The sequence below is a fragment of the Rattus norvegicus genome, chromosome 16, assembly GCF_021556685.1.
Source record: "Rattus norvegicus strain SHRSP/BbbUtx chromosome 16, alternate assembly SHRSP_T2T, whole genome shotgun sequence".
NCBI classification, from domain to species: domain Eukaryota; kingdom Metazoa; phylum Chordata; class Mammalia; order Rodentia; family Muridae; genus Rattus; species Rattus norvegicus.
This window is the reverse complement of record NC_141549.1, coordinates 44,668,699-44,690,710: the sequence shown is the minus strand read 5'-3', so window position 1 is coordinate 44,690,710 and position 22,012 is coordinate 44,668,699. Positions and strand designations below refer to the sequence as shown.

The following is a 22,012-nucleotide window of genomic DNA, read 5'->3' as shown; positions in this document are numbered from 1 at the left end:
GACATAAATTTCCCACCAACTCATCCTTTAGATAACCAATCTCTGTGTAGCACTCCTATGGACAAAAAGTGGAAGGAAGACCTAGAGAATAGCAAGTGTGATTTTTTTCTTCATGTGAGAAAGAAAAGAGATTTCTAATTGAGAGACAACAAATTATCAAAGATATCCCAACAACTATCTGTGCTTTGATCAGAAAACATACACAGACTAATTCTACAAAGAATAAACTAGTTAAAATTTTAAATTAATGAAAAATGGGGGTATGCTAAAAAGAATTTTTATTGATGGTTATACATTTATGATTTTGAAATACAAGAGATCTGTGGGATGGTCTTTCAATAGCCACTGATATATGCCACATTCTGCTACTAGAACACCAGAAAAGATTATAATGTGACATTTCACTGGGACTGGGTATATTCTGTTTAAATTCTACATTTTTTTTGCAATTACTTCTGACACGAGGTATGGATATTTTACTATTGTTTACAAAGGGGCAATATTTATAGCATCCATCTCTCTATTGTAGAGCATTTGGACTTTCTACTTTTTCCTCAGTTTTGACATCTTTCTCTTCTTCCTCCTCAGATAACTTCTCAACATTTTGCTTTTGCTCCTTAAGTTCTGTCCCAATAATTTTCTCTTCTTTCTTGTATGGCTTCTCAACATTATGTTTTATTTTCCCAGATAAAGCTGCAAAATGCTTCCTTCTTTGCTCATATTTTTTGTTCTCTAAATACAAAAGACAAAGTAAAAAGAAGGCACATGAACTAAAAATAGCAATCCAAACAATTGCTATGATGAAAATCACATGCTGCGTTAGTCTTTTGGGAGGGGGCCCACTATCAATACTGCCTCCAAAGCCCTTGTTCAGGCAGTTGGGTGGGGCCCAATGTTCGTTGCAGTGACAGTGATGTTTATTGTTGCATATGCCTCTCTTATTGCAGAACGTAGGCATACAAAGTTCCTCCCAGGGTGGCATAAAGACACATTTGCTTTCTAAGCACAAAAAGTCTGAACCACATTCTGTGCCATCCTTCACATCACCAATATCAGGTACACTCATCCCAAAATGGTAGTCAGTACTCCAGCAGCTAAAGCCATTGATGTGAGTCGAATGCACTGTAGAATGGTTGTGCAAACGAGGAACTTCTGTCACATTCTCACATTGAACTCTCCCACACAGAGCATCTTGCTTATTACATCGTATGTACTTAGTATTTTTCATACCACAGTGACCAAAGCGATCTCCTCTGCTGTTCATTGCTAGGTAGCAATTCTTATTTGCATTCTTTGCTCCTTCACCAAAAAGTTGTCTGCACTGTTGATCACGACTATTACATCTCTTTTGAAAGCAAATACTCCTGCCCTGACAGTAGACCCCATCCTCCACATACACATCTTCTGGGCATGCACCAGAGGTTCCATTGCACCACTCTGGGAGATCACATGGATTGTTACGTTCCCTACACACTGTGCCTGATGGCATAAATTTGCAGTTTTGGCAACACTCTCCTGCAGCACATGCTGCCCCAGATACCAGAGTGCAGTTTTCTAAACAACATACATCCTGGGCACACAATTTTAAGGAACCACAATCACATTCCTCTTCATCTTCAATCACTCCATTTCCACACCGTTTCTTTGTAATAATAGTCTCTGGATTTGGGAAGTTGTGTAAACAAGTTTTTCTAAAAGTAGTCTCTAAAAATTGTTCATAACTACAGTTGCTGAATGCATCTGAGGGTGATAGCTTTTTGTTCATTATGCATATATTTCTCCCACATGTACAATAGTTCCCTTCATCATTCATCATGCCCAGCACATGACCAATCTCATGTGTCATATATGTCCTAAATGAAGCCAGTCTATCATCCATAATGCACTCTAAACCACAATTCAAATTAATATTACACACCCCTGAAAAATATGACGCAGTAAGATCATTAACACAAAAATCCTGCTTCACAATAATATGTGCGGAATCATGAACCACACGTTTATTGAAGCTGAATTGCTTCCATTTGCAGAAATTTTCCATCATGTGGTGTGTTGTAGTTACTTTATAGGGGTTTCCTGCATTCCAAATTTCTATTGCAATTAGAACCACATCAAGATTAACTGAGCGATAAATATCATCTACTAAATTGACTCCCATGACTACATCCATCTCCACAATTGATGAATTACTATTCCTGAAAATGAATCTTCCATGATCTACCACAATTGCTAATTCAAGAAACCATTGGTGTAGCAACCATCCAATATAAGAACTTTGCATCAGAGTGGAATTGTCATTCTCTTGAAACTTCAGTTGTTCTGCAATTTCTTCTTTGGTTAGTATACACCCTGTGGGTGTATACTCTGTGTCCTCCATATCCATCTTATACACTAGATGTTCAAATGTGGCAGAAACCACTTTGGGCTTGATTTCATAAATGATTCCATTTGTCTGCAGCATTCCTTGAATGTTTCCTAAACAAGTAGTAAGAGTAACCATGGAGTTTGGATCCCCTTCCACATAACCATGGTAATAGCAGTCATTCTGGACAAAAGGCTGGTCTTCGAGAAGCGCACCCTGGTCAGTGTAGGTGAACACAGTGAGAGATCTGGATACCAATTTCTTCTTGGCCTTCATGTGGACAATGTGTCTTTGGCCCCCAAAGTGCAGGCTGTAAGAGATCCAGCCTGGATCTTCAGTACTTCTATAAGTGCCTGTGATTCTCAAGGGTATCACTACTTCAGGGGGACTGTGATTTTGGGATCTCCCAATTGGTGGACATCCAAAGAAGAACAGAGACAATTCCAGACACAGTGGCAAAAAGGTAATCTTCACATGTTCCAAGGTCTCCAACACTGTCATTATGAAGTAAGGATTGAAAGAGAATTATATAGAACAGGAGTTACTGCCAGTATGCCTCTTCTCTTTGTAGGTAGTGGTCACATTTAATGGACTGTCTTCCAGAGGAGTCGATCCATATTGGGGAAAACTAAAGATAAAAACAGAAAGGATGGCAAAAAGAGATTTGGGAATGGGCAGACCAGGTGGAACAGAAAGAACACAAAATAAAGGGATTAAATTGGATTAATGAGTAACTCATGGCATGACTTGCAAATATAATAACTTAGGAAAAATCTCAGTAATTCCTCCTTTGAATTTCAAATGACTCTTTATATTAATTAGTAGAAATACACAAACATATATATTATTTTAACACATATATTAATCACATTTTAATGAAATTCTATGCAGTGTTTTTTTATCTTTATTAACTTTAGTAATTCTTATTTACATTTCAATTATAATTCCCTTTCCCAGTTTCCAGGCCAACATCCCCCTAACCCCCCCTCCCCTTCTATATGGGTGTTCCCCTCCCCATCCTCCCCCCATTACCACCCTCCCCCCAACAATCACGTTCACTGTTCACTAGGTGTTCAGTCTTGGCAGGACCAAGGGCTTCCCCTTCCACTGGTGCTCTTACTAGTATGCAGTGTTTCTACTTCTGTTACCTCTGTCTAATCCTAAGAAAAATTAAATCATTAAAGTATTACTAATAATTCCTTATTATCCATGGCAATGGGTAAGTTCAGTGGTATAGACACATAGGCACATAAAAAGGTAGAATTGTAAATGGGAATAGTTTAGGTTATCAGACATATGTTACTCAAAGGTTTTTATATCTAGTTTTAATGTTTTTTTGTTAAGCCTCTAAACATATTAAATGAAAAAGCCTCAAACAAGCTAGTGATAGAACAGTTAGAGACATGATAATATGGAGAAAACAAACTGTGTTCATAAATTAAAAGGAAGTCAATGAACCTCAAGAAGAAGAGAGAAGTTTTGGCAAATAGAGTGCTGTTGTTTGGGACAATGCTTATATGAATGTCCCTGAAAATTTTAGAATTATATGCTGTAACCTCTAACCAACCAGCATTCAGAGAAATTTATCTCATAAAGTTAATCACATAGAGAGATGAGTGTGTGTGTGTATGTGTGTGCACACACACACACACATACACACACACATGTCAATCACTAAAATAACAAATCTTAAATACTAAAATGTGAAATTTATTATTATGCTACTAACAGAATTACAGGCAACTTTGTTTCTTTGTTTTTGAATAAAACATGAATGAAATCGTATTATATGCATGCACTGTACATGCTACAGACCCAAACAACTTGGTCATACGGAGCAAATGCTTAGGTCTAGCACTTAAGACAAAAATATGTTCTAAGAACATGTAAAATTATATTGTTTTATGTATGATTCCTATGGATTTATTTTTCTTTCTGTTACCTATTGAATGTATCCACATACTTAATTAGTTTACTAAAGAAAGGAATTTATTAATGAAGCTAAAGATTCCTACACTGGTTACAGTGAAAATCTGCCATTGAAGTATCACACCAAAGAAAAACATACCACCATAGTAAATATAAAATAAATATTGCCAATATCAAACATCTTTCTATATCCAGTCTTAGACTCACTTTTTTTTCAGTTTTTTTTTTTGTTGTTTTTGTTCTATGTGCTTTTACTGGTCTTCTTCGAGTAACTACTGTGATATCACCTATGGGATATTCCTTTTGTGGAAAATAGAAAGATCTCTTCTATAGACACATGCTTTTTGGAGAACTACTTAGTCCAATGTCATTGTACAAAAAAAAAATTACCATAAGCAGAAGAGAACGTTTTTATTCTCAGAATATCAATATGCAATACACATAACCAGATACTTGGCTGTGATATGCTTTGATTGCCAAAGCCAATTCTAGTTGCAACTCTGAAACACTATTACTGACTTTTCTTCCTTAGTCTTACACCAAACACCTAAACGTTTTTCACAGGAATTGAATGGCCAAGAGTCTTAAGAATATCCTCCCTGCTCATGCTAAGCTCATGAACCACCAACAAAATACACAATTTTTCACCTTGATAATTAATCTTAAACCAAATTTACCATGTGTTTAAGATTTCGACCTGTGCAGTATTAGCACATTTGAGTATCTAATTTATATATTGAAAATAATGATGTCTATTCATAACTGAAAATTACACTTCAAATTTACAAAGGACTCAAATATATTCTTAGGCTTCATGCTCCTGACATTGTTCGTGTCATCCGTATAGCCCATCTAAGAACCCCATAAGTTCAAGTGACTTTGTCAAAAATCCTCAACTCAATCTAGAATAATGCCCTTTTTCCTGTTATATGCTAGCAACACTGTTTGGAGTGAGAGGAAAATCATAATATACTTACTTAGAGGGATATTCAAATAGAAGATAGACAAAATTAGGAAAAGTAAGCCCTATACTTCACTATATGAAATCTTGAATGGGCATTCATTTCAAACATTCCTTTATTATTAATGATCTGAGCTTTATTGTATAAATGCTTTCTTAATTTCCTGGTTTTGGAATTTAAATGCCAGAGGTACTCATACTGGTTAGAATAAAGTACCTCAGTGTGACTTTAACCAAACAAGTAAAAGATCTGTATGATAAGAACTTCAAGCCTCTGAAGAAAGAAATTGAAGATCTCAGAAGATGGAAAGATCGCCCATGCTCATGGATTGGCAGGATTAATATAGTAAAAATGGCCATTTTACCAAAAGTGATCTACAGATTCAATGCAATCCCCATCAAAATACCAATCCAATTCTTCAAAGAGTTAGACAGAACAATTTGCAAATTCATCTGGAATAAAAAAAAACCCAGGATAGCTAAAACTATCCTCAACAATAAAAGGACTCCAGGGGGAATCACTATCCCTGAACTCAAGCAGTATTACAGAGCAATAGTTATAAAAACTGCATGGTATTGGTACAGAGACAGACAGATAGACCAATGGAACAGAATCAAAGACCCAGAAATGAACCCACACACCTAAGGTCACTTGATTTTTGACAAAGGAGCCAAAACCATCCAATGGAAAAAAGATAGCCTTTTCAGCAAATGGTGCTGGTTCAACTGGAGTTCAGCATGTAGAAGAATGCAGATCTATCCATGGTTATCACCCTGTACAAAGCTTAAGTCCAAGTGGATCAAGGACCTCCACATCAAACCAGATACATTCAAACTAATAGAAGAAAAAGTGGGGAAGCATCTCGAACACATGGGCACTGGAGAAAATTTCCTGAACAAACCACCAATAGCTTATGCTCTAAGATCAAGAATCGACAAATGGGATCTCATAAAACTGCAAAGCTTCTGTAAAGCAAAGGACACTGTGGTTAGGACAAAACGGCAACCAACAGATTGGGAAAAGATGTCTACCAATCTTACAACTGATAGAGGCTTATATCCAAAATGTACAAAGAACTCAAGAAGTTAGACCGCAGAGAGACAAATAACTCTATTAAAAATGGGGTTCAGAGCTAAACAAAGAATTCACAGCTGAGGAATGCCAAATACCTAAAGAAATGTTCAACATCTTTAGTCATAAGGGAAATGCAATTCAAAACAACCCTGAGATTTCATCTCACACCAGTGAGAATGGCTAAGATCAAAATCTCAGGTGACAGCAAATGCTGGCGAAGATGTGGAGAAAGAGGAACACTCCTCCATTGTTGGTGGGTTTGCAGACTGGTACAACCATTCTGGAAATCAGTCTGGAGGACCCAGCTATACATCTCTCGGGCATATACCCAAAAGATGCCACAACATATAACAAAGACATGTGCTCCACTATGTCCATAGCAGCCTTATTTATAATAGTCAGAATCTGGAAAGAACCCAGATGCCCTTCAACAGAGGAATGGATACAGAAAGTGTGGTACATCTATACAATGGAATATTACTCAGCTATCAAAAACAATGACTTTATGAAATTCATCGGCAAATGGAGGGTACTGGAAAATATCATCCTGTATGAGGTAACCCAATCACAGAAAAACACACATGGTATGCACTCATTGATAAGTAGATATTAGCCCAAATGCTTAAATTACCCTCAAGAAGGATGGTCAAAATGTGAATGCTTCACACCTTCTTTAAAAGGGAACAAGAATACCCTTGGCAGGGAATAGGGAGGCAAAGATTTAAACAGAGACAGAAGGAACACCCATTCAGAGCCTGCCCCACATGTGGCCCATACATATACAGCCACCCAATTAGACAAGATGGATGAAGCAAAGTGCCAGCAACAGGAACCGGATGTAGATCTCTCCTGAGAGACACAGCCAGAATACAGCAAATACATAGGCGAATGCCAGCAGCAAACCTCTGAACTGAGAACAGGACCCCCGTTGAAGGAATCAGAGAAAGGACTGGAAGAGCTTGAAGGGGCTCGAGACCCCATATGAACAGCAATGCCAAGCAACCAGAGCTTCCAGGGACTAAGCCACTACACTATACATGGACTGACCCTGGGCTCCACCCTCATAGGTAGCAATGAATAGCCTAGTAAGAGCACCAGTGGAAGGGGAAGCCCTTGGTCCTGCTAAGACTGAACCCCCAGTGAATGTGATTGTTGTGGGGAAGGTGGTAATGGGGGAGGATGGGGAGAGGAACACCCATATAGGAGGGGAAGGGGAGGGGTTAGGGGGATGTTGGCCTGGAAACTGGGAAAGGGAATAACAATCGAAATGTAAATAACAAATACTCAAGTTAATAAAGAAAAAAAGGAAAAAAAGAATATTAATGGCTCACACAGGCTCATATATTTGAATGCTTAGTCACCAGGACATGGGTCTCTTTGATAGGATTAGAAAGATTAGGAGGTCTAGTCTTCTTTCTCTCTCTCTCTCTCCCTCCCTCCATCCCTCCCCCTCTCTCTTTCTCTCTCTCTGCCTCTGCCTGCAGATCAGTATATACCATGCTTACTACCTTGCTAATAATGGACTAAATGCATGAAATTGTAGGCAAGCATTCAAATATCTTGGTATGATGTCTCTTCGTAGCAATAGTACACTAATGAAGTTGGTACTTTCAGTGGGGTCAGCAATATAATAGTGACTAAGACAGCTGAATGTCAACATTATCTTTTTATGTTTTGGATAAGTAAATTTCAATATTGATAATTTGAATGGTATAACCAATACACCTTCATTCAATATTTGATTAATTAGAGAATCAAATATTATTATGAGTTTTTGCTTTGCCTTTGAAGAGAGGTAGCAGGAAGGTATTTCATGTTGAAAATCGACCTCCTGCTTAGAGTAAAAGATGTGTCTCAGGAAGGAATCAACATTTAATTGAAGACTCACTTCACTGAATCACAGAGCTCACAGGATAAAACAAAATCCCAAGATAGACCAGTCAAGGCAACACTTCCAACTTGAGAGTCAAATACTGATGTATGAAGTTGCTTTTCATGCTTTTCAATAACAGATTTAGTGATTATTATGAATGTATATTTCATTCATGTTTGAAAAATCATTTATTAATTTAGTACATCTGTGAATGACCTTAAATAATAATCCCACAACCAAGTAATAGAATATTTAACAATGAAAATGGTACAGTTAGCATGTATTTTTCACCTGTTACATTGGCTTTTACAGTATCCCCAGAGACAAAAGCACCTTAGAGAATATAGTAGTTTGATAATTTTGTGTAAAGTACCATCAGGGTACAGAGTATCCATATATCATATTTGATAGATTCTCCTTTCTTCTCTTTAGTCTCATATTTATTATTCTCTTTACCATAATTACTACTGGCCTTCTCTTTCTAACACGTAGCCTTATTGAGTGTGTCTCACTGTATGACTAATCACATCAAATAAAAATAGTTTAGCACCAATGTACAAATAAAATTATTATCCAAAATTCTATTTGTCTTCTTAATGTTTTATATACATGCATTTAGACCATAATTCCTTATCATATATGTGTATATATGTGTGTATATTCAAATATGCATAAATATAGTCCCTTTTTTCATAGAACATAACAGTTGAAAGCTCACCAATAGATGAATTATTGGATCCCACTCTCTTTAGTAGTTTCAGCCTTATTCAAGATTGTTTATAATAGCCACCTACATGGACTAACATTTTTATTTGAGACATCACATAACAAAGGTAAGCATAAAGTCTGTGTATCAATTGTCTCTCATTTAAGTTCTAGAATAGCTGCCTAGTAACAAGGTTCTCTGAGTTCTACAGAAACAGACAAGTGACTGCATTTCCTTCCTCCCCCTAGTTCTATACCATTTATACCAACCCTTGTTACAAAGTACCTCAATATGAAGAAATTGGATTTCACTGGTTGCAGCTACTCTTCTATGTGGATGAATTTAATTTCCTTCTGTGGATGTATATGCCTTCTTTGTACAGCACAATTAAATTACTTTATTTCTCACTATTCCCTCATATTGTTACCGTGCTGCCAAGTTATTTTCTTAAAATAGAACCATATTATGACATATTACAAATACATTGCATTCTAGAAGAAACACCAACTGCATTTGAAATACTGTCCCTGAACCCTGGGCATCAGCAATCATCTGTATCTTTCTTTGAAAAGACACTAACACAGAGAGACATATCATTATATGGATATTCTCTGCATATTACATAGAACTTTGGCCACCATAAAGGGCAAGACTAGAAATTAGAGAATAATAAAATTCATAAAACAATGGTATCAGAATAAATTTTATATAAGTTGAGTGCCTGACCTTTTAGAAATCCTACCCTGAAGTCACTACATTAATCCAGTGGTTGTTAGAAGTCACAGGAAAAATCATTTATTATTCTTGACAACTCACTTTTCAGTGAGAGGTTAGGATTAGGATTAGGGGGATGAGCAAGAATTCATGAATGGTATTAAAATAAAAAAGTTTTAAGTATGGATACAGTTATGAGTGTGGAAAAAATTGAAAAATTGAAATTTAGAAGTTCAATTTACTAAGAGAAGTGTATTTAGTTAAATTGAGTCAAGATTACAGTCTGTGTATCAAGAAGAGAAAGTAGGAATGTGTAGCTCAACAATCTTGGCAAACGTAACTGGCATTCTTTGGAGATGTATAAGGATCAAATGGATCTGATACAAATACAAGTGCTAATAGACTTAGCTCATCTATCAACTCTTTGGAATCTTGATCATTTCTAGAGCATTTCCATAACAGGACATTGATAAAATTCAAAAAAAAGTTTCTTTTCCAATTTTCTACATAGTATCTATTAGACTCATTACTTACACAGGGTAGCCTGAAAATCTCATCTTCTTGTTCCAGCTTCTGAAATATAGCTTCTCAAACACAGCCTTGTGGCAGAACTAGTTCTTAAAAGATAACATTTAATGGCCTGGAAAAATGGCTCAGAGCATTGACTGCTCTTCCTAAGGATCTCAGTTCTTATGTGGTACCTCATACCCAGCTGTAACTTTGGGTGCAAGGAATCTAACACACTTTTCTTGTCTATATGAGCACCAAGCATGGTATACAAGCACATGCAGGTAAAACATCTACACAAGTATTTTTAAAAAATAAAATTGGACTCCATAAGCTTCCTTTCTTTGTTTCCTAGGAATGAATAAAAATAATGTATAATTAGCTTCTAAATTCGTCAATGGGTGTTTTCAATTTCTGAATGTTTGAAGACCCCACCTCTAGAATCATGGTTTGTGTAGAGTCATACCTTTCGGAATATGCTGGGGTGGTTTATTGTATATTTATCCCTGTTGTTTATACAGTTCCTTATTTGTGGCTACATAAGGCAAATCTTCACCTGCTCTTCTTGTGTCACAAATGTCCTTCTTGTAAAGGGACATTTATTTGTATCAAATAATATGGGATTTAACTCAAGACTGTTGCAAGCATCAAGCAAAGTGATCACATAATGATAATGTGCTTATACAGCACATAAATAGCACTTTTAAATGTATATGTATTCAACTTCAGACCATATCTGTATGTGCAATAAGCATCTATACACAGAAACTGAGAAATAACTAGCAATCCAATAATGGTATGAGACTTCCTAAGATAATGTCAATGACAGTCTGAATATGCATTCATAAAATTGGACAAAAGTTTGTAACAAACAGGCCTGTCCACACATAAAGACTATGGTAAGAGAAAAAATTATTAGATGCAGACTATCAAAGATAAATCAAATATTTTATTTAAAAAGCAAGCATCAAAGAGGTTAAAAGGATTAAAATCATATTAAGTAAGTTTATGGCCTCTTCCTAAAAATAATGTTTGAAATCAATAATTGTGAAAAAGATGGAAAGATTCACATATATGATGAAACTAAGTAATGTGTCTTTTGCTTTATTTTATTTCTTAAATGACAGGTGTCTTATCCAATATTTCCCTCATATATGATGAACAAACCCTCTCCTATTCAATTATATTCACCATGCCTATGTCTTTAACAAACATGAGTCAATTTTCATTTTCAAAGACAAAAAGGAAATCACCGACTCTGGATAAATTAAAACAACAACAAAACAAGACAAACAAAACAAGAATCCATCTAGAACCTATGGAATGCACTAAAAGTAGTATTTGTTTTCAATTTTATGTCCATGAGTGTTGACTATGCAAATTTGCATGTATAATACATATTCAAAACCATTTATTTCTTGAAAAATTGAGATCACTTATAGCTAAATATAACTTTTTTCATAAGTAGACTATTATAAAATCTATTTTTAAAATGTTGAATTTGCATACTTGAAAAACTATTTCTCTGCTATTAGATAAGTCTTTGTAAAGCATCAGCATGTAACATAGAAACAAAATCTCCTTCTTTAATTAAAGATATTGATTAGCTCGAAAACAAAATAACCGCATGGAATTGATGCAATAAGATCTTCCACATGAACATCATTGTTAAAATAAAAATGATCGATGTATGTCCATATGTGTCCAACAAAGTGGGCATTTTTTGCATTTTCCAGAGAATGTTAGATACTTCACGGAAAACAGACACCAATGAGACAGAATCACCAGAGAGACAGCTGCAAGAAAGTAGAGTAGAGCCAAGAATCTTAAAGAGCTTAGAAATGGGTGTAGTATGAATCAAGCCTTAGGATGAAATTGGTCTGTGATTGCAGTGTGGTTTTACCCTGACTATGTTATTTAGCTGAGCTGTGCACAACCATCTGATTGTTGTTCTCAAAGAATAAACATGTGTTTTTTTAAGGAACGAGAACAGAACTAATTTAACCCTAATGATTTTACATTTAAGAAATAAGATTTCTTTCTATGCTTTATTTTATCTTCTTCAAAGAAATTGGGATACATATTTGTTCTGTGGCTTGGCTCCCCCCCCCCCACTATTCCAAAGCTTTACTTAGATACATCATTACTAAAACCTTTATCAGGTCATGTTTTACATTAGCATCATTGTATGCATATACATTTATAGTTATTGCTAATTATTTGTCTATAATGATTAAAGACTAAACAGAATAGCAAATTAAGTGGAATGAGTAGTTGATTTAGTGAATAAAACAATCATATTTCCATGTAACTCAAAAGGCAGATGGCATCTTCTATGATTGAAAGTATCAGAAAATATCAGAACAATAGTGTAAAAGAAAAATGTAAACCCCAACCTGATAGTCACCTGCCACTTTAAAAAGAGTGTAATGTTCTCACACAAAATCCACTAAGATAATTTGAATTAACCACGGACTATACATCAAAAGTTATAATGTAGTCACAACAAAAACTGAAAGTTGTAGATGTATACTTGAAAATGAGCATCAAAAATAATCTTGGGGCAGGTGTGGTTCCACATAACTCTAATACCAGCACTCTAGAGACAGAGGCAGGTGGGTCTCTGTAAGTTTAAATGAGACAGACCTACATAAAAAGTACCAGGACATTCAGAACTATAAATAGAAACCCCGTATAAAAGTAAAGAATAATATAAAGTAAAATATATGCATTTATATATAAATTTAAATTAAATATTAAAAAGGATCATGGTTAACAAACACTTGGCAGTTATAGGAGACTTGAGGTGCAGACATGTAATTCCAGCTACTCATGGTGTTCTGTCAGGAGGGTCATAAACTCAAGACCCATCTAGGCTACACAGTGAGTTCAAGACCCACATAAGATGACTTAGTAACATTGTGTCTAATATTAAAGAAAAAATTAAAAAAAGCTTTAGTTCAATGGCACAGCTCTTGTATTGTTAGCATGATACCATAAATTTAATTCCAATTTTAAAAATGAAAATAATAGTGACCAAGGTTTTGGGGGGTTTCTGTTTTGTACTGTATTTTTTCCAAAGCAGACCTTTATTAGGAGTTTGGGTAGAAGACATCCTTGTTACATTTTGATAAAGAATTTGGAAATATATTGCCCATTTCCTGAAATTTTGAACAAGTCCTTATTTAATAGTAGACTAAGGCTGAGCATAGTAGCACACAGTTTTAATGCTAGCACTTGGGAGTTAGAGGCAGTGAGTTTGAAGCCACTCCGGTCTATAAAGCAGGTACCAGGACAGCCAGGGCTATAGAGAGACACCTTATCTCAAAAAACACAAACAAACAAGAGTAGTGAACTAATATATTTGGCTGAGGACCTTTTAAGACAGTATAACATGCAAGCTGAGTCATGGATATATTTTTTGTTGTTATTTTATTTATTTACATTTCAAATGTTGTCACCCCTCCTGGTTCCCCTCCGTTATCCCCCCCCATTACATCCCCTTTCCTCTTTGCCTCTATGATGGTGATCCCCCGCCCACCTGCCATTCATGCCTCACAACTCTAGTATCCGCTATACTGGGGTATCAAGCCTCCACAGGAACAAGAGCCTCTCCTTCCGTTGGTGCTAGATAAGGCAATCTTCTCCTAAATATGTAGCTGAAGGCATGGGTTCCTCTGTGTGCACTCTTTGGTTGGTCGTTTAGTCCCTGGGAGCTCTGGGTCAGGTTAGTTGATACTGTTGTTCTGCCTATGCTGTTACAAACCCCTTCAGCTTTTTCAGTCCTTACACTAACTCTTACATTTGGGTCCCCTTGCTCAGTGCAATGGTTGGCTGTGAGTACCTGCATCTGTATTGGTCAGGTGCTGGCAGAGCCGATCAGGGAACAGCTATATCAGGTTCCTGTCAGCAAGTGATTTTGGCATCAGCAATAGTGTCTGTAGTGTAGGTGGGATGGATTCTTAGGTGAAGCTGTCTCTGGATGGCTTTTCCTAGTCTCTGCTCCATTTTTTGTCTCTACATTTCATTTAGATAGGAACTATCTGGGTTAAAATTTTTTAGATGGGTTGGTGGCACCATCCCTTAACGGTGCCTTGCCTATCTACTGGAGATGGTCTCTACAGGTTCTATCTCTACTTTGTTGGGTATTTTGTCTAATGTTATCCCTGTTGGGTCCTGGCAGCCTCTTGCTTCACTGGCATCTGGGACTTTCTAGTGACTACCCCCAATTCCCCATCTAGCATTGCTACATATTTTTGTTCAATTTTCTTACTTTCTGTACTTCTCTCCTATTTCTTCCTGTACCTGATTTTGCCTCTCCTCTTTTGTCCCTCCTACTCCTCTCTCCCTGGGATGAAGCCTTACTTGATCATGGTGAATGATCATTTTGATGTGTTCTTTGATTCAGTTTGTGGGAAATTTATTGAGTATTTTTGTGTTGATATTCACAAAGGAAATTGGTCTATAGTTCTCTTAGTTGTTGGGTATTTGGGTGGTTTAGGTATCAGCATACTTTTTGGCTTCATAGCACATTATGTGGTTTTCCTTCTGTTTCTATTTTGTGGAATAGTTTGAAAAGTATTGATATTAGGCCTTCTTTGAAGGTCTGATAGAATTTGGCACTAAAACTACCTGGCCCTGAGATTATTTTGTCAGGAGACTGTTTCTACTTCTTTAGGGGCTAAGGGACTGTTTAGATGGATTATCTGATCCTGATTTAATTTTGGTACCTGTCATCTGTCTAGAAAAATTTCCATTTCATCCAGGTTGTTGACTATCAGCATTTGAAGTAGGATCTGATGATGTTTGAATTTCCTCAGTTTCTGTTATGTCTCCATTTTCAGTTCTGATTTTTAAAATTTGGATGCTGTCTCTGTGCCCTGTGGTTTGTCTGGATAAGGGTTTATCTATCTTGTTGATTTTCTCAAAGAACCTGCTCCTAGTTTTGCTAATTCTTTGTACAGTTATCTAGCCTTTCTCTACTCAGAAAAAAATGGGCTGAGAAGGAAATTGGCAAAACGACACCCTTCGCAATAATCGCATTCATATAAAATATTTTGCCGTGGCTCTAACCAAGCAAGTGAAAGATCTCTATGACAAGAACTTCAAGCCTCTGAAGAAAGAAATTGTAGAAAACCTCAAAGATGAAAAGATCTCCTATGTTCATTGATCAGCGGGATTAACATTGTGAAAATTGCCATCTTTTTTAACACAGTCTATAGATTCAGTGCAATACCCATAAGAATTACAACTTAATTGTTCACAAAGATAGAAAGAGTAATTCTCAAATTCATCTGTAATAACAAACAAAGAAACCACCCCAGGATAGTGAAAACTATTCTCAACAATAAGAGAACTTCTATGGGAATCACCATCCAGCACCTCAAGCTGTACTACAGAGCAATCATGATTTAAAAAAAAAAACACATGGTATTGGTACAGAGACAGACATGTTAATCAACAGAATAGAATTAAGATCCAGAATTATTCCTCCTCCCACATGATTATCTCAGAATTGTGTAGGCACAGAAACTCAATCTGAGTTTGCCCTGGAATGTCCACAGAAGCTGTTAATAGCTTCCTGATAGTCAGAGGTTTGGGTTCTTTACCCAGTTTGACAGTCTTTCTCATGATGCTGAGAATACTGTAATTAGTAGGGTCTCTTTTCCTAGATTTGTCTCAAAACATTGTTGGCATGGAAAATAGAGGAAGAAAGAAGTACAACCCAAAGGAGAAGGAAGGTAGAAATATAAATGACCTGAGGAATTTTTGAAAAACCCATAGGTAATTATATTACTAGATTTACTTAAAATCATATGTGTGTTTATGTGTCCATATATTGGGTGTGTCTGTGTGCATATTGAAGTTGAAGTTCTATAACTTTCAGTAAACTCCACAAAACAAACAAATAATCAAAACTCAATGCCAGGCATGGCATTGCAAGTTGTTGATCAGTGTACTCCAAGATAATCTCAAAACAATATAGGCCAATGTTCTTGCCATTGTTCCCTTTATCAAAAGAAGGTAAGTAACTATTGCTGAAGACACCACATACTTCAAGCACAGGAGTTTCAGGAGTCAATCTAAATCTAACTATTAAGTCTTTTTCTTAAGAATTAGTGTTTATAATGTTTGATGGAGTCATGGATACCTAAACCATGTAAGGATGCAACATAAAAGAGAACTTCTGACTGATTTTGCTTATGAATATTGATGCAAAAATACTCAATAAATCAGTAGTCCTATGCATCTATAATTTCTGTGAACCACAACAATGACAAAAATGTGTAATGTGTGTGTGTGTGTGTGTGAGAGAGAGAGAGAGAGAGAGAGAGCAGCCATGAGCATGTGCAGAGAGACAGAGACAGAAACACAGACAGAGACATTAAGAGAGACAGAGACAGAGAGAGACAGAGAGGTGGAGCGGGAGAGAAGGAGACTATCAGACATATGTGTGGAAATCAGAAAAATTTGAACGAGTCAGTTCTTTCCCCCAATACCATGGGTCCCAGGACTGGAGTTCTGGTTTGTAAACTGCTTTACACACTGAACCATGCAGGAAGATATTCTTAAGGTTACAATAATGGCATTTGTATGCCAGGTGCATCCAATGGTCACATAATTATGCTTAAAGTGCCTGTAATATAAGGTAACCCAGGTCTGGCACTAGATGCCCAGCCAACTCCACATAGGTGGTAAGGCCATGAAACCCAGATAATAACATACTACTGCCACTTCCCTAAAACATATAGTTTCTATCTACATTCTAAATATTTGTGCTTATGCCCACATGAAATGTTGCTCTCCTTCCTCAGAAAAGAAGCTTTATTTTGCCACAGATAGAGATCATTACAGAGAGCCACAAAGGTTCAAAAGTCAAAGATAACTGATGACAAAGTGCCTATCCCAAGAAATACATTTAAAATATAACCTCTACACTTCTGACTCAGACAGCATGCATGAAGAAAAGTGGAAAGATTGTCAGAGCCAGAGGACCAGGATATCTGCTGTAAAGCTAGATTAAAAGACAGACAGACAGAGAGAAAAAAACAGTAATAAAGATAAGAAGTAAAAGGTGATGAGGAAGATAGTTAGATCCTTAAGAATTAAGTAAAATAATGGAGAGAATATGTTCAAGATTGTATAAAATTCCCATAAATTAAAAGAAATATTAAATTATTAAAAAAGAATAGTATTTCATTTCTGGAAAATAGCATAATTCAACTAATTAATAATAATTTGATTACATCTGCATCTTGGTAATTTACAGTATTTTTACTAATAAAAGGTATTTTAAGTATTTTTAATAATTTCTAAGGCATGTTCTTGATAATAATGTGGAGACAACTGCTTAAAAAGAAACTGAGGCATTCTATTAAAATATCTCTGGTAGGGGCTGGAGAGATGGCTCAGAGGTCAAGAACACTGCTCTTCCAGGCTTCCTGAGTTTAATTCCTAGCAACCACATAGCTCACAAATATCTGTATTGTGATCTAGTGTCTTCTTCTGGCCTGCAGACATACAGGTAGCCTGAGCACTCTAAAATAAATAAATAAATAAATAAATAAATAAATAAATAAATAAATAAATAAATGTTAATAAAATGTTTGTAGTACTATGCAATCCATAAATGATGGATGATAGTTCATTTATTTCATATGTTCACAAGCATCTGTTGTCAATGTTTTGTATTTTGGACTTACAGTTGGCACATTACAGGATTTTATTATTTTTAAATTACTTTTTTGAAATTACAGTTTACTTACAATATTACTTCCTTCCTTTTCTTCTCTATTAACTATTCCATATACCTCTTCTTGCTCATTTTCAGTCACAGCATCTTTTTTCATTAATTGTTGATACATTTGTCCATACAAGTGTATATTCCCAAACACATAGCTACAACATGCTCAGTCTGTATAATGTTACTAGTCTATATGCCTTAGGGCTCATCACTTGGTACTGGGTAGCGAATTGTGCTCTTCCATGGGGTAGACTATTTCTCATGCTTATAGCATTCCTTTGAGGCCGGTAGTTCCCCATGTAGATATGGGGCCTAGCAAGTCTAGTGTTGTGGCAGTTATATAATGGAAGCTTCATAGATATAGCTTTTGCCATTTTCAGGAGACATAACTCCACAGTAAATTTCCTGTTCCTCTGGCTTTTGCAATCTTTCCATTCTCTTTTCTAAAACAATCCTGAACTTTAGGAACAGGAATTATATTGAAGAAGTGTCCTTTGGAATTTCTTTTTATAACTCCATAGTTTTACTGGTTGTCATTTTCTATGACAGACTCTGCTACAAAGAGAAGTTTATTTGATGCAGAATGAGGAATACACTTATCAGGCTTCTCCAGTTACTACTGGATATGTTCTCACATCTAAGGATGTGAAAATAGGAACCTTCGTGAAATAGAACTTGTGGCATTTGTCATTTTGGGTCTAGGTTGATCAATTCAGTATGACTGTTTCTACAAATATTCATTTACTTGAAAATTTCATGTCATTTTTTCTTTAGAGCTTACTAATATTACATAGTATAGTATATATACCACATTTTCATTATCCAAAATTTACTTGAAGGACATTTAGGTTATTCCCATTTTTTAGGTATTGTGAATAAAGATGTTATGAACATCTATGGAGGTAGGAGAGATGAGTCTTTTGGTCATATGCTATGAAATATAGATGGGTCATATAATTGATTTATTTTTAGCATTTTGAGGGTTCTCCACACTGATTTCCAGAGTGTCTGGATGAGTTCACCAACAATCAATTGAGGGTTCTCTTTTCTCCACATTTCCTCATCATTATATCCCATTGCTTTTTTGATTGTTGCCATTCTGATTGAAGTAAGATAAACTCTCAAATGTGTTTTGACTTTCATTTCCCTAGTTGGTAGAAATGATAAACATATTTTGAGATATTTCTTAATGATGGTTTTCTTCCTTTGATAATTCTTTCCTCAGACCCAAAGCTTTTGTTAAAAATGATCCAATCTTTAACACCCTCCCAGTCTGACCTCCCACAGTTCCTCATCCCATTGCTCTTCCTCCCTGTCTCCAAGAAGATATACCCACCCCTTTGAGTCCCCACCCCCATGACATGCCTCCCCACTCCCTGGGGCCTCAAGTATCTCAAGGGTTGGGTGTTTTTCTTCTTTCACTGAGGCCATACCAGGCAGTCCTCTGCTATATATGTGTCAGCAACCCCAGACCAGCTGGTGTATGCTGCCTGGTTGGTGGCTCTGTATCTGAGAGATCTCAGGGGTTCAGGGTAGTTGAGAGTGCTGGTCTTCCTATGGGGTCTCCTTCCTCCTCAGCTTCTTTCAGCCTTTCCTAATTCAACCACAGGGGACTCCAACTTCAATCCATTGGCTGAGTGTCAGTATCTGCACCTATCTCAATCAGATACTTGTTTGGGCTCTCAGAGGGCAGCAATGCTAAGCTCCTGTCTGTAAGCATCAGTAATAGTGTCAGGCCTTGGAGCCTCCCCTTGAGATGGATTCCAAGTTGGGTTGTTCACTGGACCTCCTTTCCTTCAGTCTCTTCTCCATTTTTGTCCCTGCAGCTCTTTTAGACAGAAACAATTCTGGGTCAGAGTTTTTGACTGTGGGATGGTAACCCTGTTCCACCCTGTCTTTCTACTGGAGGTAGACCTTAAAATTTCCCTCTCCCCACTGTTGAGCATTTCACCTGAGGTCTATCCTTTGAGTCCCGAGAGTCTCTCACCTCATAGGTTTCTGGCACTTTCTAGAGCATCACCCCACCCTTGAGATTGTATATTTTCATTCATTTTTCTGGCCCTCAGAGCTTCTCTCCTGCCCCATCCCTAAGATACCTGATCATGTTCCCACTTTCCCCCTGCCCTCCCCTCTCCCACCAAGGTCCCTCCCTCTTTCTGCCTCCTATAATCATTTTCTTCTCCCTCCCAAGTGGGATTGAAACACCCTCACTTGTGCCCATCAGCTTGTTAACCTTCTTGAGTGCTATGGATTGTATCCTAGGCATTCCATATGTTTTGGCTAATATACACTTATAAGTGAGTACATACCATGCATGTCTTTTTGGGTCTGAGTTACCTCATTCACATGATATTTTCTCGTTTCATCCATTTGCCTGAAAAACTCATGATTTTCTTAATAGCTGAATAGTATTCCACTGTGTAAATGAACCACATTTTCTGTATCCATTCTCCCATTGTGGGACTTCTGGGTTGTTTCCAGCTTCTGGCTATCACAGATAAGGCTGCCATGAACATAATGAAGCACGTGTCCATGTAGTATAGTGGGGCATCTTTTCAGTATATGGCCAAGAGTGGTATAGCTAGTTTTTCAGGTAAATGTATTTCCCATCTTCTGAAGAACCTCCAGATTGATTTCTAGAGTGGTTGTACTAGTTTTCAATCCCACTAGCAATGGAGCAGGGTTCCTCTTTTTCTACATTCTTGCCAACACGTGCTGTCACCTGAAGTTTTGATCTTAGCCATTCTGATTGGTGTAAGGTGGGATCACAGGGTCATTTTGATTTGCAATTCCCTGATCACTAAGAACTTTGAACATTTAAGTGCTTCTTGGCCATTTGAGATTCCTCTGTTGTGAGTTCTCTGCTTAGCTCTATGTCCCATTTTCTGATTGGATTGTTTGATTTTTTTTTGGAGTCTAACTTTCTGAATTCATTATATATTTTTGATATTAATTCTCTATCTCTATTGGATATGGACTAGGGAAGATTTTTCCTTATTGATCACATGCTTTGCCTTACAGAAGCTTTTCAATTTCATTAGGTTCCATTTACTAATTCTTGATCTTAGAACCTAGGCCATTGGATTTCCTTGTAGGATATTTCCCTCCGGTGCCCATGAGTTCAAAGCTTTTTCCCACTTTCTCTTCTATTAGATTCAGTGTAACTGGTTTTATGTGAGGTATTTGATCCACCTGGACTTGAGCTTTATGAAAGGTGACAAATATTATCTATCTTCATTTTTTACATACCTATTGTCAGTTAGACCAGGACGATTTATTGACGATGCTTTCTTTTTTCCATTGTATATTTTTGTTTTCTTGGTCAAAGATCAAATGTCCATAAGTGTGTGGTGTTATTTCTGGGTCTTTAATTCTATTCCAGTGATTAACTTGTCTCTGTAGCAATACCATTGAGGTTTTTTTTTTTTTTATCACCATTGCTCTGTAGTATAGCTGTAGATAAGGGATGGTGATTCTCCCAGAAATTCATTTATTGTTAAAAATTGTTTTGCTATCCTTGGTTTTTTGTTTTTCCATTTGAAATTGAAAATTGTTCTTTCTGTGTCTTTGAAGAATTGTGTTGAAATTTAGATAGGGATTGTGCTTAATGTGCAGATTTCTTTTGAGAGGACGGCCACTTTTACTATGTTAATCCTACCAATCCATGAACATAGGAGATCTCTCCATTTTCTGAGGTCTACTTTGAGTTCTTTCTTGAGAGACTTTAAGTACTTTTCATACAGATCTTACATTTGTTTGGCTAGAGTTACCTCAAGATATTTTGCAAGGTTGGTTGAATATATGAAAATCCATTAACGCAATATACTATGTAAACAAACTAAAAAAACTCACATGATTATCTCATTAGAAGCTGAAAAAACATTTGACAAAATACAATAGCCCTTCATGTTAAAAATATTGGACAGACCAGGAATTCAAGGCCTATACCTATATATAATAAAAGCAATATGCGGCAAACCAACAGCCAATACCAAATTAAATAAAGAGATGCTTGAAGCAATCCCACTAAAATCAGGGAAAAGACAGGTTTGATCTCTCTTCCCATATGTATTCAATATAGTACTTGAAGATGTAGCTAGAGCAGTAAGACAACAAAAGGAGATCAAGTGGCTAGAAATTG

At 36.5% G+C, this 22,012-nt stretch overlaps 2 protein-coding genes across 1 annotated transcript; both read right to left on the bottom strand.

Annotated features, from left to right (window-relative positions):
• Positions 1–22,012, bottom strand: part of Erich1 (glutamate-rich 1) — a gene marked incomplete at its 5' end in the record, with an annotated part of 52,793,804 nt that overhangs the window by 38,973,653 nt on the left and 13,798,139 nt on the right.
• Adam29 (ADAM metallopeptidase domain 29) lies at positions 262–9,088 on the bottom strand. The gene is given in 2 exon segments (NM_001444658.1): positions 262–2,990; positions 8,919–9,088. A coding segment is annotated over 1 exon segment (2,343 nt). The 5' UTR covers positions 2,864–2,990; positions 8,919–9,088; the 3' UTR covers positions 262–520.